The 14,554-nt window shown below is 42.6% G+C and overlaps 1 protein-coding gene across 7 annotated transcripts in view; it reads right to left on the bottom strand.

The window, feature by feature from the left end:
• Window positions 1-14,554, bottom strand: part of VEGFD (vascular endothelial growth factor D) — a 37,807-nt gene that overhangs the window by 9,811 nt on the left and 13,442 nt on the right. For 5 of the 7 annotated variants that reach the window (XM_064573773.1, XM_064573769.1, XM_064573770.1 and 2 more), the window contains 2 exons: window positions 6,781-6,991; window positions 2,334-2,524 (listed from right to left, as the gene is read on the bottom strand). In XM_064573773.1, coding sequence (XP_064429843.1) covers window positions 2,334-2,524; window positions 6,781-6,991 — 402 coding nt within the window. Of the gene's footprint in view, window positions 1-2,333; window positions 2,634-2,727; window positions 3,586-6,780; window positions 6,992-14,554 lie in introns of those variants that run through there. The other 2 variants (XM_064573774.1, XM_064573772.1) reach the window with 2 other exon arrangements.

Consider the following 14,554-nt stretch of genomic DNA (forward strand, 5'->3'; position numbering starts at 1 on the left):
CGAAGAGATGGGAGCCACAAGGAACAGACCTGCACTTAACCTGTAGCTTGGAGTCAAGCCCAAGTGAGCCCACTCGAAGTTTTAGAGTGTGTATTACACAGTAATACCTGACTGATACAAGATCATCATGCCCAACCAAATAATTATAAGTAACACGAATATCATTCTTTCTGTGTTTCTATATGCCAGGTCCTGTTTTATATTAATTCATTTACCCCTTATAACAACATTATAGGGTGGGTTTTTTCTTTATCCATCCCCAATTCTACAGGTGAAGAAACAGATGTACAGAGAGGTTACATAACTTGCCTAAGGCCACATAACTATTTATTGGAAGAGAGGGGATTTGAATTCAGGCAGTCTGCTCTAGAGCCAGAGCTGATACTCTTAAGAATATGCCTTATTACTTTTTGGAACAAAATGTCCGTGACCCGAAGAAGCAAGGTGGGATCTTGCCAAGTAGAATTCAGAGAAATGTCAATTACTTTGTTTTTAGACTGGTTCTATGGTGTATGGATAAATCTGAACTTGATTTTAGTGTTCTGTTCATTCAATCCCCATTCTACTACACAGAGTATTCATTTATTCACTTAGTTTCAAAGATGTATTTCATCAGATAGCCCATAACTTTGGGGTGAGAGGTAGTTTTTTTTAAGCCACTATTAAAATGTTCAAGTGTGCATATTTGGAAAGGAAAACTGCTGTAGACTTACACTTAAGTACATTCTTTAAAACTAATCATTTGTTGAGTGCAACAGTCAAAAATAAAGTACTCAACCATCTGTTAAGTGGAAACAATCCATTAAAGTTGTGTTTATTCTGACCTTTTGATACGTAATGGACCCTTTACGAGTCTAAGTAAGAGAATGTTTTTAGAGTGTTTACTTTGCATAAACTTCATATTCTTGCGAAATTTTTCAGCTATGCTTTAGGGAACAACATGGTCATGAACCAAAGCCTCTTACATTATGCAAGCTTTGTTTCTACTGACAGTTGATGCTTAGCCATACTTATGTCATTTTCCCCCGATTGTCAAATAGTAAGAAGTCAGAATTTTTACAAGTTCCAAGATTCTCTGAAAGAATTTAGAAAAAGAAACTCAACAGTTTGTGAGATATTCTAGGAGGTAGGGGGAACAAAATGAAGGGTAAGTTTACCTATTATCAAACAAATCAGCATTCCATTCTTCCCATCCAATTAAGATAATTTTCCTCCAAAAACGGGTGGAGGTGCCTCGGCGGCTCAGTTGGTTTAGCATCCGACTCTTGATTTCAGCTCAGGTCATGATCTCAGGGTCGTGAGATCGAGCCCCGCGTCGGGCTCCGCACTGGGCTTGGGGCCTGCTTAAGATTCTCTCTCTCCCTCTCCCTCTGCCCCTCCCCTTCCTGGTGCCTTCTCTAAAAAAAAAAAAAAGGTTTTTTTAAAGATTTTATTTATTTATTTAATTGACAGAGAGAGAGAGAGAGAGACAGCGAGAGGGGGAACACAAGCGGGGGGGGGGGGGGAGTAGGAGAGGGAGAAGCAGGTTTCCCGCCGAGCAGGGAGCCCGATGCGGGGCTCCATCCCAGGACCCTGGATTTATGACCTGAGCCGAAGACAGTCGCTTAACGAACTGAGCCATCCAGGCGCCCCTAAAAATTTTTTTAAAAAAAGATAATTTCCTACCATGGATATATTCATTGCATATGTAATTTTATTATACTACCTCTGTTCACAATCAGAGAATAGATTGCAAAGGTAAATGTGACAACTGAATGAATACATCAACATGCACGAGGAATGTGCAACACAGAACCAAAAGGAATGTAGTTGGACTTACAGCCTTTTAATATGTTTTCCTAAGTTTGTGATTACTGCTCTTCAATGCAACATTTCTTACATTTGACAATAATACGGTAGTGATAGAAAAGATAACTTACCTACTGGGCAAAAGAGATTTTACAAGATGGAGAGGGAAGAATTATCTCTTTCATGGGGACTACAGACTAACTTTCAAAGATCTTTTGTGCTAGATACGCTCCATTTGCGACACCAGAGATGCCGCCCTCCCTCCTTCCTTTCCTACCGTGCTCTGGGTCTCAAGACGCTGACCTCCATGTCTGCATCTGTAGGTCCTCTTGCCTTCTCCACCCCCTGCCCCCAACTCCTTGCCGCCACTCCTCCAACTGGTCCAGCAGCTCTCGTCTCCCCTTTCCCTCAGGGTTCCTGAAACTGCTCGAGCCCCTAGCCTCTTTGGCCCAAGGGTGGCAACAGCTCCCCACTTTTGCTAGCACTGGGTACTTCACCAGCCCTTCCTCCTTCGGAGCGGGGCACAGTGGCGGATGCCCTCCTACCTGCTTGGAAACGTAGGAGGTGCTGGTGTTCATACAGACGAGGCTCTCTTCATTGCAGCAGCCACCGCACCGGAACACGTTCACACAGGGCGGCTTGAAGAAGGTGTCGGTGCTCCTCCCCAGCTCGCTGGCCACCTCCACGCACGTCTCTCGGGGGCTGCACTGGGTCCGCTGCCATTCCTCATCTATCACTGCAGAGAGGAAGCTCATGGGGGCCGGCCCCGGAAATGGCCCTGACAGGCCAGCACGCGCCAGGGTGGTGCTGAACACGGTCATGTTCACATGTCCAGTGGCGGTTATCTTACGAGACGGATAACTTGTCAATCCCTTAGCCAAAGATTGTTTTCAGAAAAATTAAACCCCAAATCTGTGCCCCTTCCCATGTATACAGTACCTTCTCTGGTAAAGAACACCATCTCCCTATAAAACAACATTGGGTACATCTGGATGAGCTGGATAATAAGGGGGTAAATGGAAGCATGTAAAGAAATAACATGTAAGTGTCATTTGTTAAGCAGTTTAAGGACACAGCTGGATAGCCTTTCTTCTACCTGAAGTCAGGTGTGGGTGGGTCTTCACACCGTCAAGAAACACATTTCTGTTGGTTGCTTAAGTAACTACGGTAGGATTCAAAGCAAGCAAATTACATGAATGGAAATTTCAGTGGAACTAATCTTTCCTCGAGCGAGGGTTTTCTCGTGTGCGAGTGCCCAATACCGATGTTTAAGTAAAATAATGAAATAGGCCAGTTTTATTCGATGGCAGGAGCAATATTCTGGCCGTTCTGGCTAATTTGAGGGAAACAAGAAAAAGAGACAAGCCTCTGGGAATAAAAAGATTACCTACTTTCGCGTAAAACAGTACTTGCTTTTCTCTCATAGTTCATTTTTTTATTTTTTTTATTCTTATGTTAATCCCCATACATTACATCATTAGTTTTAGATGTAGTGTTCCATGATTCATTGTTTGTGCATAACACCCAGTGCTCCATGCAGAATGTGCCCTCCTCAATACCCATCACCAGGCTAACCCATCCTCCCACCTCCCTCCCCTCTAGACCCTTCAGTTTGTTCTTCAGAGTCCATCGTCTCTCATGGTTCATCTCCCCCTCCGATTTCCCTCCCTTCATTCTTCCCCTCCTGCTATCTTCTTCTTCTTTTTTTTCTTAACATATATTGCATTATTTGTTTCAGAGGTACAGATCTGAGATTCAACAGTCTTGCACAATTCACAGTGCTTACCAGAGCACGTACCCTCCCCAGTGTCTATCACCCAGTCACCCCATCCCTCCCACCCCACCCCCCACTCCAGCATAGTTTATTTTTTTTGTTTGTTTGTTTGTTTGTTTTAAAGATTTTATTTATTTATTTGAGAGAGAGAATGAGAGAGAGAGAGAGCACATGAGAGGGGGGAGGGTCAGAGGGAGAAGCAGACTCCCCACCGAGCAGGGAGCCCGATGCGGGACTCGATTCCGGGACTCCAGGATCATGACCTGAGCTGAAGGCAGTTGCTCAACCAACTGAGCCACCCAGGCGCCCGCATAGTTTATTTTTAAAAATTAGATGCTGACACTTCGATACTCAAAGTTGTAGAGCCTTTTCTACAGATGTTTTGGGAAATGATTCAATTTTATGATAAAGACAATTTTAAAGGTTTTCTTTTAGCCTGTCATGCAACTGAAGAGTGTATTATATGTTGGGAGGGGTGGTGAAAACATGCTGTGGTAGGAAGCTTCTAAACTGATTCCCAATGATGCCCACCTCTTGGTGTTCACACCCTTGCACAATCCCCTCCTCTGTATGGGCTGGGCCTAGTGACTTGATTCTTATGAAGAGAATACAGAAAAAGTGACGGGATGTCACTTCCATGATTAGGTTAAAAAAGACTGTGACTTCTGTCTTGCTAGCAGTCTCTATCTCTTGCTGGCTCGCTCTTTCTTGTAGGCTTTGATGAAGCAAGCCGCAATGTTGGAAAGGTCCACATGGCAAGGAACTGAGAGCGGACTCTGGCCAACAGCCTGTGAGGAACTGGGGCCCTCTGTTCAACAGCCTGCGAGGAACTGAGTTCTGCCAACAACCTCCGAGTCAACTGGGAAGCACATCCTGCCCGGATTAAACCTTGAGAAGCTGCCTGCAGCCCAAGATGACATTATTCTGAGTTCCCACAGATGTGAACCTGTTTCCACTAGAAAGGACAAAGAGAACTTCTGCTCAACGTATACAGATACGGTATTATTGTTGGAGATCTGACCCAAGTGTCTAAATTATTCCCTTAAAACACCTTTCCATATCTTTATTCCTCCCCCCCCCCACCATCTTAATATTCCTCAGAAGTTGCTCCTTCAGTCACTGAAAACCCAAAAGACAAGATGTTTGGCCACCCGAGAAACACTGCATACGCTACACAATTTGCCTTAAATTTGTTTTTTCATCATAAAATCTTCTAACACAAGAGACCCTTTTAAATTTCCAATTATGAATATTTATATAAAGAGCCTAAAGACTGTAACCATGAGAGATAAATTACCCAATTAGGCATTAATATGAGTACTATTTAATTCACTGTTATTAATCACGAATCCTGGGAAAAACAAGTAGTCAACTTATGAAAACATTCTTTAAAATTCTACTTAAATGTTCCTTTCCATTTGCTTTTTTGTAAAACTAAGTTTTGAAAGTCAGAGTGGTAAGATTTTAACCAAAATTGTGTGGAATTATGACTAATGCCACTGCTTAAAAGCTTCATAACTCTGCTATCCTTTCCTACTGCCCAGCAGGACTGCTCTGCCTCAGGGAATCACCCCAAAATCCATGAGGGAGAGTTGATAACAAATTACAATTGGTGTAGCACATCGATTTGATTATTTACCGCTTCGAACTTAGTAAATCTCTTCAGATGATCCCCCGTGAAATAAGAGACATTTTAGAGTTGGCAAAATGCCATATTTTTATGTTTTTTAAAAAATATTTTTGGGTGCCTGGGTGGCTCAGTCAGTTAAGCGTCTGCCTTTGGCTCAAGGTCATGATCCCAGGGTTCTGGGATCAAGCCCCACATCCTAGAGGGGCTCCCTGCTCAGCAGGGAGCCTGCTTCTCCCTCTCCCTCTGCTCCTCCCCCCAACTCATGTACGCGCACATGTGCTCTCTCTCTCAAATAAATAAAATCTTTAAAAATATACTTTTATCTTTTTTTATGGTTTCCTCCTTAGAGAATGTCAATGTCGCTGACTTTTTTTTTTTTTTTTTTTAATTGCCTAGTCTTGGTTGTATGGTAAATGCTTGTCTCTCTCCATTCTCACAGAGTATCTCCAGGCTCACCTCACACTTGCAGACAGGGAATCTGGTTAAGGCCTTGGATCTCGAGGTGAGGTCTGACCCCTTTATTTCCATGAAGTCCATGCCAATTCACGACATAGAAACAACTAGAGCTTAATCATATGTTAATCAAGTCTCAAATGCTAGATCAACAATGCCTCAGTGGCTTCTTGTGTTGTGTTGCTATTTCATCCAAAAAGTTAGATGCCTAATCAGAGGCCACAGAACTATCCTTGGCAAGCTTCATTCAGGTATGGCACAGTACATATAGGACAATGGTTTTCTTATAAAGAACCTCCATACCGGGGCACCTGAGTGGCTCAGATGGTTGGGCGTCTGCCTTCGGCTCAGGTCATGATCCCAGGGTCCTGGGATCGAGTCCCACATCAGGCTCCCTGCTCCTTGGGAGCCTGCTTCTCCCTCTGCCTCTCTCTCTCTCTCTCTCTGTCTCTCATGAATAAATAAATAAAATCTTAAAAAAAAAAAAAAGAACCTCCATATCTTACTAGGGAACAATCATCCCCCTTATTTCAAATTAGGTTATTTCCTGTCTGGAGTTTGGATTCTTTCGTCTAGAGGATTTCCCACCTCCATCACCTAGTAATCTCCATATGCAATATTACAACTCAGCTTCCGACTTCTACTTTTCATTTTTACTACAAAAAAAATCACCGAATTTTGAAGAAATAAAAAAGCCCTGCCTAATCCACTGGTTTTTATTCATGTAGGTATGGCAGTAGAATGCTCCTTGCTGATGAAGACCTAGGTTGTTTTATGTTTTTAAGTAAGCCCAGTGATTTTTTTTTTTCTATTAAGAATGGTCTTTCTGGGTTTGTTTTGCACTCACGTCTCTGAGTTCAATATATTTCTGAATTCTGAAGTGTTCTTTTGTGTCAGTTTTAGATCTCAAAATCATATTGAATATATTTCTCTATAGAGTAAACACAGGAAACCAGGATTCTTTGCTAACACCAAAGCTATGAAATCAAAGACACCCTTTTCTTCTCCTGCACACGTGCCTACCCTACTGAAACCTTTGGAAGAAACTGGTACATGTATTGGTAGCTGATAAAGAGCAAGAATTGGCTTACATGCATGCACACGTCCGCACTTACATGCGCGCACACACACCTACCTTTTAGGGTTTCAATGTCATAGAAAGTTGCCGCAAACCTGGTGGCCCGATGGGATGCTGAGCGAGAGTCTGTGCTGGTCACACTTTTGAGCTTCAGTCGGCATCTCCACAGCTTCCAGTCCTCGAAGTGTGTGATTCGCAGCAGTTCCTCTAAACCAGAAGCTGCCCTAATCTGCTGTTCGGACCGTTCTAATGTTGACCGAGATGTCCGCTTTAAAAACAAAAAAAACAAAAACACTGGTTTCAAAGCCAGTTACTGAAGTTTTAGTTTGTCTTGATAACCCTCATTGCTGACACTTAAAGATGTAAATAGAGCTGAAAAGAAAGTAGAGAAATTATTCAAATGTACACCAGTGTCTAGGAAAAATACTAGTATTTTTTTTTATTTTTTTATTGTTATGTTAATCCCCACACATTACATCATTAGTTTTAGATGTAGGGTTCCATGATTCATTGTTTGTGCATAACACCCAGTGCTCCATGCAGAACGTGCCCTCCTCAATACCCATCACCAGGCTAACCCATCCTCCCACCCCCCTCCCCTCTAGACCCCTCAGTTTGTTTTTCAGAATCCATCGTCTCTCATGGTTCGTCTCCCCCTCCAATTTCCCCTGCTTCATTCTTCCCCTCCCGCTACCTTCTTCTTCTTCTTTTTTTTTTTCTTAACATATATTGCATTATTTGTTTCAGAGGTACAGATCTGAGATTCAACAGTCTTGCACAATTCACAGCGCTTACCAGAGCACATACCCTCCCCAGTGTCTATCACCCAGTCACCCCATCCCTCCCACCCACCCCCACTCCAGCAACCCTCAGTTTGTTTCCTGAGATTAAGAATTCCTCATATCAGTGAGGTCATATGATACATGTCTTTCTCTGTTTGACTTATTTCACTCAGATAATACCCTCCAGTTCCATCCACGTCGTTGCAAGTGGCAAGATCTTATTCCTTTTGATAGCTGCATAGGAAAAATACTAGTATTTTTGATTCACATTCTGCTCATTTATGATTGAATCAAAGGAATTATTCCCTTGGGTTCTCAGGACATTTAAAAACAATATCGTGGGGCGCCTGGGTGGCTCAGTTGGTTAAGCGACTGCCTTCGGCTCAGATCATGATCCTGGAGTCCCAGGATCGAGTCCTGCATCGGGCTCCCTGCTCGGCAGGGAATCTGCTTCTCCCTCTGACCCTCCTCCCTCTCATGCTCTCTGTCTCTCATTCTCTCTCTCAAATAAATAAATAAAATCTTTAAAAAAATAAAAAATAAAAATTAAAAAAATAAAAACAATATCGTAGTGGGTTGAATGGTGGACTTCAAAATGATATGTCCATGTACTAACCCCCAGGACCTGGGGGTGTGATTTTATTTGGGCAAAGGATCTTTGCAGATGTAATAAAGTTAATGATCATGAGATGAGACCACCTTGGATTATCTAGGTAGACCCTAAATACACAGGCAAAATGTCCTTATAAGAGACAGAGAGGGGAAGACATGGGCACAGAGGAAGTGTTGTGAAGACGGAGGCAGAAGTTAAAGGAATGCAGCCAGAAGCCAGAAATGGCCTGGAGCCCCCAGAAGCTGGATGAGGTAAGGAAGGATTCTCTCCAAGAGTCTTTGGAAGGAGCACAGCCCTGCCAACACCTTGATTTCACAATTCTGGATTCCAGAACTCTGAGAGAATACATTTCTATTGTTTTAAGCCACCCACTTTATAGTAATTTGGTACAGGAGCCACAGGAAACTAATACAAATTTCAAAATCATACTATTTTATGACAGGAGCCAATGACAGGGACGCCTGGGTGGCTCAGTCGTTAAGCGTCTGCCTTCGGCTCAGGTCATGATCCCAGGGTCCTGGGATCGAGCCCCGCATCAGGCTCCCTGCTCGGCGGGGAGCCTGCTTCTCCCTCTCCCACTCCCCCTGCTGGTGTTCCCTCTCTCGCTATCTCTTTCTCTGTCAAATAAATAAATAAAATCTTAAAAAAAAAAAAAGGAGCCAATGACAATGGCTTTCGTTCCTGTGATCTGAGAAACTGACCCACAAAGTCCTGGGGACCCTGCCTGCAGTCACACAAGAAGGAAGGTTTTAAGACCCTGAGCCTTTTTTGAAAAACTTGTTTACTATTTCAAAGACATCTTTTTTTTTCTGATAAAATACACTTCTAAAGTTTATGTTGAAAATTTGCTTTCTACACAGTTGCATGAACTGTATTGGCTGACAACAATGCATGGATTTTTGAGACTGCCAATACAATATTTTCTTCTTTTTAAAAAAATTTTTTTTTTTTTAAGATTTTCTCCATTTATTTGAGAGAGAGCATGCAAGAGTGGGGGGGGGGGGCGGGTGGCGAGCAAAGGGAGAGAGAGAACCACACTCGCTGCTGAGCAGGTAGCTCGATGCGGGGCCCGATCTCAGGACCCCAGGATCATGACCTGAGCTGAAGGCAGACGCTCAACCTACTGAGCCACCCAAGCGCCCTGCCAATACAGTATTTTCAGTATGGTGGCTAAATTGTTTAAAATTAGGGGCTTGGTTATATCAACAATGATACATACATACAATGAAATAGCACGTGGTCATAAAAACCAGTGATGTAGATGTATACTGGGACAGAATGAATCGAGCTCCTGCCTGGAACGTGCTGGAGAAATGATACAGTGGTCTGTCCCCATTGTTAGGCACCCGGATTTTCTCCTGCCGAGCCTGTGGTTTCTGGATCTTTTCCTGGGCAGCTGGGATATGCAGGCTGAGGGGACTTTTAGAGCTGGATGAGGAGGGGACCGAGGGACCAGGGCAGCTGCAGGATGGTACTGAGGAAGGTGGACAGAGAGGTGGAGATCAGCTGCCTGCTGCAGGGGGAGGAACAGCAGGGAAAGAGAGGTGAGCAAATGGGGCCTTCAGGAAGCTTTATGTTGAGTGGTGTGATGTACACCCCCTTCCACCGCCCCTGAGAAACTTTAGTTAAAACCTGCATCGTTCATCAGTATTTTAGGAGTAGGATTTTTTGTTTTTAGATACAATGATGGGTACTGAGTGTTGTCTAAAAGTGGGTGCCCAGAGGAGCAAGTGTGGTCCAAGTTTTGTACGATTCAGTTATGATGCCTTTTTAATTTATGTGTGTATGATGTACATGATATATGTATGCATATATAAGCAATTAACCATCATTAATCATATATGTAAAATTATATATACAAAATATCTGGAGGGATGTACATGAAAATATAAACAATGGTTCCTACTCTAGATCAGGGGCTGTCGAACTACAGCCCCCTGGCCCAATTCAGCCTGCCACCTGCCTGTTTCATGAGTAAAGTTTTATCGGCACACACCAAGCACATTCATTTACATATTGTCTGTAATGGCAGGGTTGAAAAGTTGTAACAGAGACTTTCTCAGCAGTTTGAACCTTGAGGCCATTTCAAATTTCAATTCTCTATCTTTTCAGGCATTATATTTTTCATTATTCCATGTATTATATTGTCTCAATTCTATTTTTGAAATACTTATCAGACATATATTGGAGGCTTTTAATGATCTTACATGTCTCTTAAATGTGCTTTCATATTTATCTGTTTTGTTCTCCCTTCACCTCTCTTCAATGTGTTAAATTAATTGATTCATCTTCCCAATCACCAATTTTCCAATTGTGTGAGCCTAGAGTTTATTTTGGTAAGTTTTTCATTTCAATCACCATATTTCTTTCTTTTTTTTTTTTTAAGATTTTATTTATTTATTTGACAGAGAGAGAATGAGAGAGAAAGCACATGAGAGGGGGGAGGGTCAGAGGGAGAAGCAGACTCCCTGCCGGGCAGGGAGCCCGATGCGGGACTCGATCCAGGGACTCCAGGATCATGACCTGAGCTGAAGGCAGTTGCTTATCCAACTGAGCCACCCAGGCACCCTCAATCACCGTATTTCTAATTTCAAATATTTCCCCTTCCTTCTCCTTCCTTTTTGTTTCATTTCTGTATGTTTCTCCTAATTTGTCATTTTATCTTATATTATTCCTTTATCACTTTGAGGGTCCCAAATATACTTATTTCTTCAAATTCTATTTTAACTTAATATATATGACTTATATCCTGATGATAAATGTTATTGGCGGTCTCTTAGTAATAATTACCCGTATGTGCTTTGGAATTTTGTTTAGTAGTTTCACCTTCATTGGGGGGTTTGTCTTTCTTTCTCTCTATTCTTTCTTCATTGAGAAGTTCTGTGGTTGCACCCCCTGACTCCCAGGGCCCTGAATCCAGAAACTTGTTGAGTATTTATGACTCGGATCAGCTTAGTTCGAGTCCTGGTTGCCAGGAAGTATCTGCTTGCTCCTTTGCCCCTAGTTAAACAGTGTCAGAGAAGACACGCTCCAGGCAGCAATGAGCGGTAACTCTTCCTTCGGCTTCCAGGGAGCTGAGGGAACGCACTCACAGAGCACACTGCCCACTGAGGTTGAATTCTCGGGGGCCTCCACCTTCCAGACCCACTTCTGCAGCTTCAGTTTCATGTTTTTTGAAAGTTTATTTGTATTGAGATATAACGGACATACAACTTGGTATAAGTTTAGGGTGTACAACGTGTTGATCTTTTCAGCTTCTTGGTTTTGGTACCATTCCTGCCAATGTTTGCCATCTGCAGATGTTTACCAGCATTGGATCAATTTTTTTTAAAGACTTTATTTATTTACTTGAGAGAGAGTGACAGAGATAGCGAGAGAGAGCATGAACGGGGAGGAGAGGGAGGAGCAGGCTTCCCGCTGAGCAGGGAGCCCGACGTGGGGCTTGATCCCAGGACTCTGGGATCATGACCTGAGCTGAAGGCGGACGTTTAACTGACTGAGCCACCCAGGCGCCCCTTGATCGATTTTCTATTTTATTACCTATCACGGCTATGGACTATAAAAGATCTCAAAACATGAATTGAGAAGGTCATCTTGCTTGGAAGTTCAGATATGAATGTATGTGTGTTTAATAAAAGCGGGGGAGTCTTGAACATATTTCTAAGCCGAGGGAAAGCGCCACCAGAGAGGAAGACACTGAACACATATGCAGGAGAGAGAAAGCAGAGGGGTTGGTTTGACCTAAGTTCCAGAGATAAATGGATTCATGGATGAGAGGATCACCTTCCAAAATAGGAGCCTCGCAGAGAATGACATGGGTTTGTAGACAGCAAGGACGCTTGTGACCTATGATTTCTCACTTCTCTGTGAAGTTTAAATCAAGGCAATTTTCAGGGAGCGTGGTGAGGAGGAAGCTTGAAGAGCAAAGACAGGGTTTGTGGAACAGGCATCAAGTTTAAGCAGCAGGCCACAGCTTCTTCATCTAGGAGATCTGGGGATGAAACTGCATAATTGCTCATGTCTCAAAGCAACTTGGAAATGCGATGGTTCTCCATTAAAGGCTCACTTGTCTTTTCCTGATTATTAGATGTATACTGGGACAGAATGAATCGAGCTTTTCCTGATTATTCATTGCCTCTTCTGGTTGGACAGTGTTACTTCTTCATATTCAACATCATCTTTGAAATAAAATTTTGTTACAGCGTTGCTTCCACATGAAAATAATGAAACCAATCAAACAGCTTTTTAAATGTTTTAAAAATCATGCTGTAGCGAAAGGATTTTTATTTATTGAGGCAAATTTCATTCAATACCATCCATAAATATAGAGTGATGTATGTATCCATAGTTCTGACAGGCTTTAATTCAATCTCAGGAATGTTTTTAAAATATCCAACTGAGAGCTCGGGAGGAAAATATCAAATCTCTGGATTGCATGAAAGGCACCAAACGGCTCATATGATTTGCTCATCATAAAAAAACGCAGTGTTTACTCAAATACTCAGAGTTATCTAAGCATGCGTTAAGCCTCATAATTTAAAATCTAGTTTGAAATAGCTGAGAAATTGCAGACGGTCATTTCACTATTACAAGTGGGAGTACTAACCACTCAACATCAGCTGAAATCTGACAACTAATTCATCGGGGGATACGTCTACAAAGGGTCAAGAAAGGCTGTTGGTCTCCAATAGACTTTCCGCACTGGTTGATTTTTGTATAATTAACTTGATGTTATCTGCTTGGGAAGACAAAAATTAAACTCACCAAGCGTAAAATAGAGTCCCATATCTAATTTAAACCATTGATTTCAACAGTTTTAACTACCAAACATTTGCCAAATAAGTTGCTCATAATTTCTTCCTCTTTTCTAGTGGAAGTCCTAGTCAAAACTAAAGTAATTAGAAAGCACTTAGCAAGAGGAAGGAAGGGAAGCAGGCTTACCCGGTCTCTGTTTTTGTCTTTTTATTCATGTGTGCAATAATTAATCCGATACTGTTAGCAATTTCACTCCTAAGTAACAAATCATTCTCTGATGTCCTGGCTACCACAGCCAGTTTCTAAAACATGAGGCTTAAAGTCTTTGTACAAGATTGTCTCCTTATTTAAATGTATACTGTTCTCTGCAGTGCAAGACGAAGAGTAGCCATTTCTCCTTTTGTTAATTGCTAAGTTCCCGGGGCACTCGCCCCCGAAGAAGCAGGAGCAGCTCCCCAGCTCAGGCTTAGTTGGCAATCTGGCCCAAGTGTGATTAAAATGGCAGGCAAGATGCTTGGAAAGGTATGGTGGCTGGGTTTGTAGGAGGGGTTTGGAAGTGTCCGTGTTGTGGGGAAACCAAAGGCCTCCTGTACGCCTGATAATTTGAATTCTAAATTTCCATCCCCCCTCCTCCTCAAAAATATCTAGTCAAGTAACACATTCAAAGAGCAAACAGAGGCATGATTTGGGGATATCAAGAAGCCACACTGAAAAGAACAGTGGGAGGGTCACTTTGGTTGGGAACGGAGCAAGTTGAAGAGCGGGAGGACGGGCAAATAAGATTAGGGAGAGGTTGGCGCAAAGAGGTACCACTTCACATCACTAGGATGGCTAGAGTCAAAAAGACTAGCAGTTAGTTACACCAAGTGCTGTCAGAGATGTGGGGCAATGGGAACCCTCTTACGTTGCTGATGGGATTGCAAAATGGTGCTGCCACTTTGGAAAAGAGTTCGGCAGTTCTTTAAAAAGTTAAACATAAATTTACCACACAACCAACCCATTCCACTCCCAGGTATTCCACCAGGAGACAGAAAATAGATTATTGGCCACCCGAGGCTGGGAGTGGGAATGAGGGTTAATTATAAAAGGGCACAAGGGATCTTACATAGATGATGGCTGCACAACTCAGTAAGTTTCCTAAAAATCGATTTACTTAAAACAGGTGAATGCGTAAGTTTTAGGGTATGTAGATTGTCTATCACCATAACTGTCTCAAACCAAAAGTGGAAGGGTTGGAAGCTTAAAGGCCAGGCTACTTGTACCAATTCAGGAGGCAATGGAAAACACTGGAGAGCTGAATATTACTGGACATCCATTTCATTGGTTTGCTCTTTTGTTCATTTCTTCTTGCTCTGGCCTTGGTCCACGCTGTTCCCTCTGCTTGGGAGTGCCCTCCACTCTCTGTCCAGGTAAGCCTTTCTTAGCCAGGTGTTACCTTCTTAGGGAAACCTCCCCCACAACCCCCTCCCACCTGGGTCTGGTCCCTAGGTCACATGGACTCACAGCACCCCATTCTTCTCCTTCCCAGCGCTTATCACCACTGACACTAATGAATTATTTGTGTCATTACTTGCTTAGTGTTTGTCTGCCCCACTGGGTTGTAAGGGCTACTGAAGCAGAAATGAGATGTCTGAGCTAAATAAAGATTTTTTAAATATATGAAAAAAATGGATTCATCAAA

This window comes from Mirounga angustirostris, unplaced genomic scaffold (genome assembly GCF_029215605.1).
Source record: "Mirounga angustirostris isolate CCGP_5_RB_7025 unplaced genomic scaffold, mMirAng1.0.hap1 SCAF_11, whole genome shotgun sequence".
Classification (NCBI taxonomy): Eukaryota; Metazoa; Chordata; class Mammalia; order Carnivora; family Phocidae; genus Mirounga; species Mirounga angustirostris.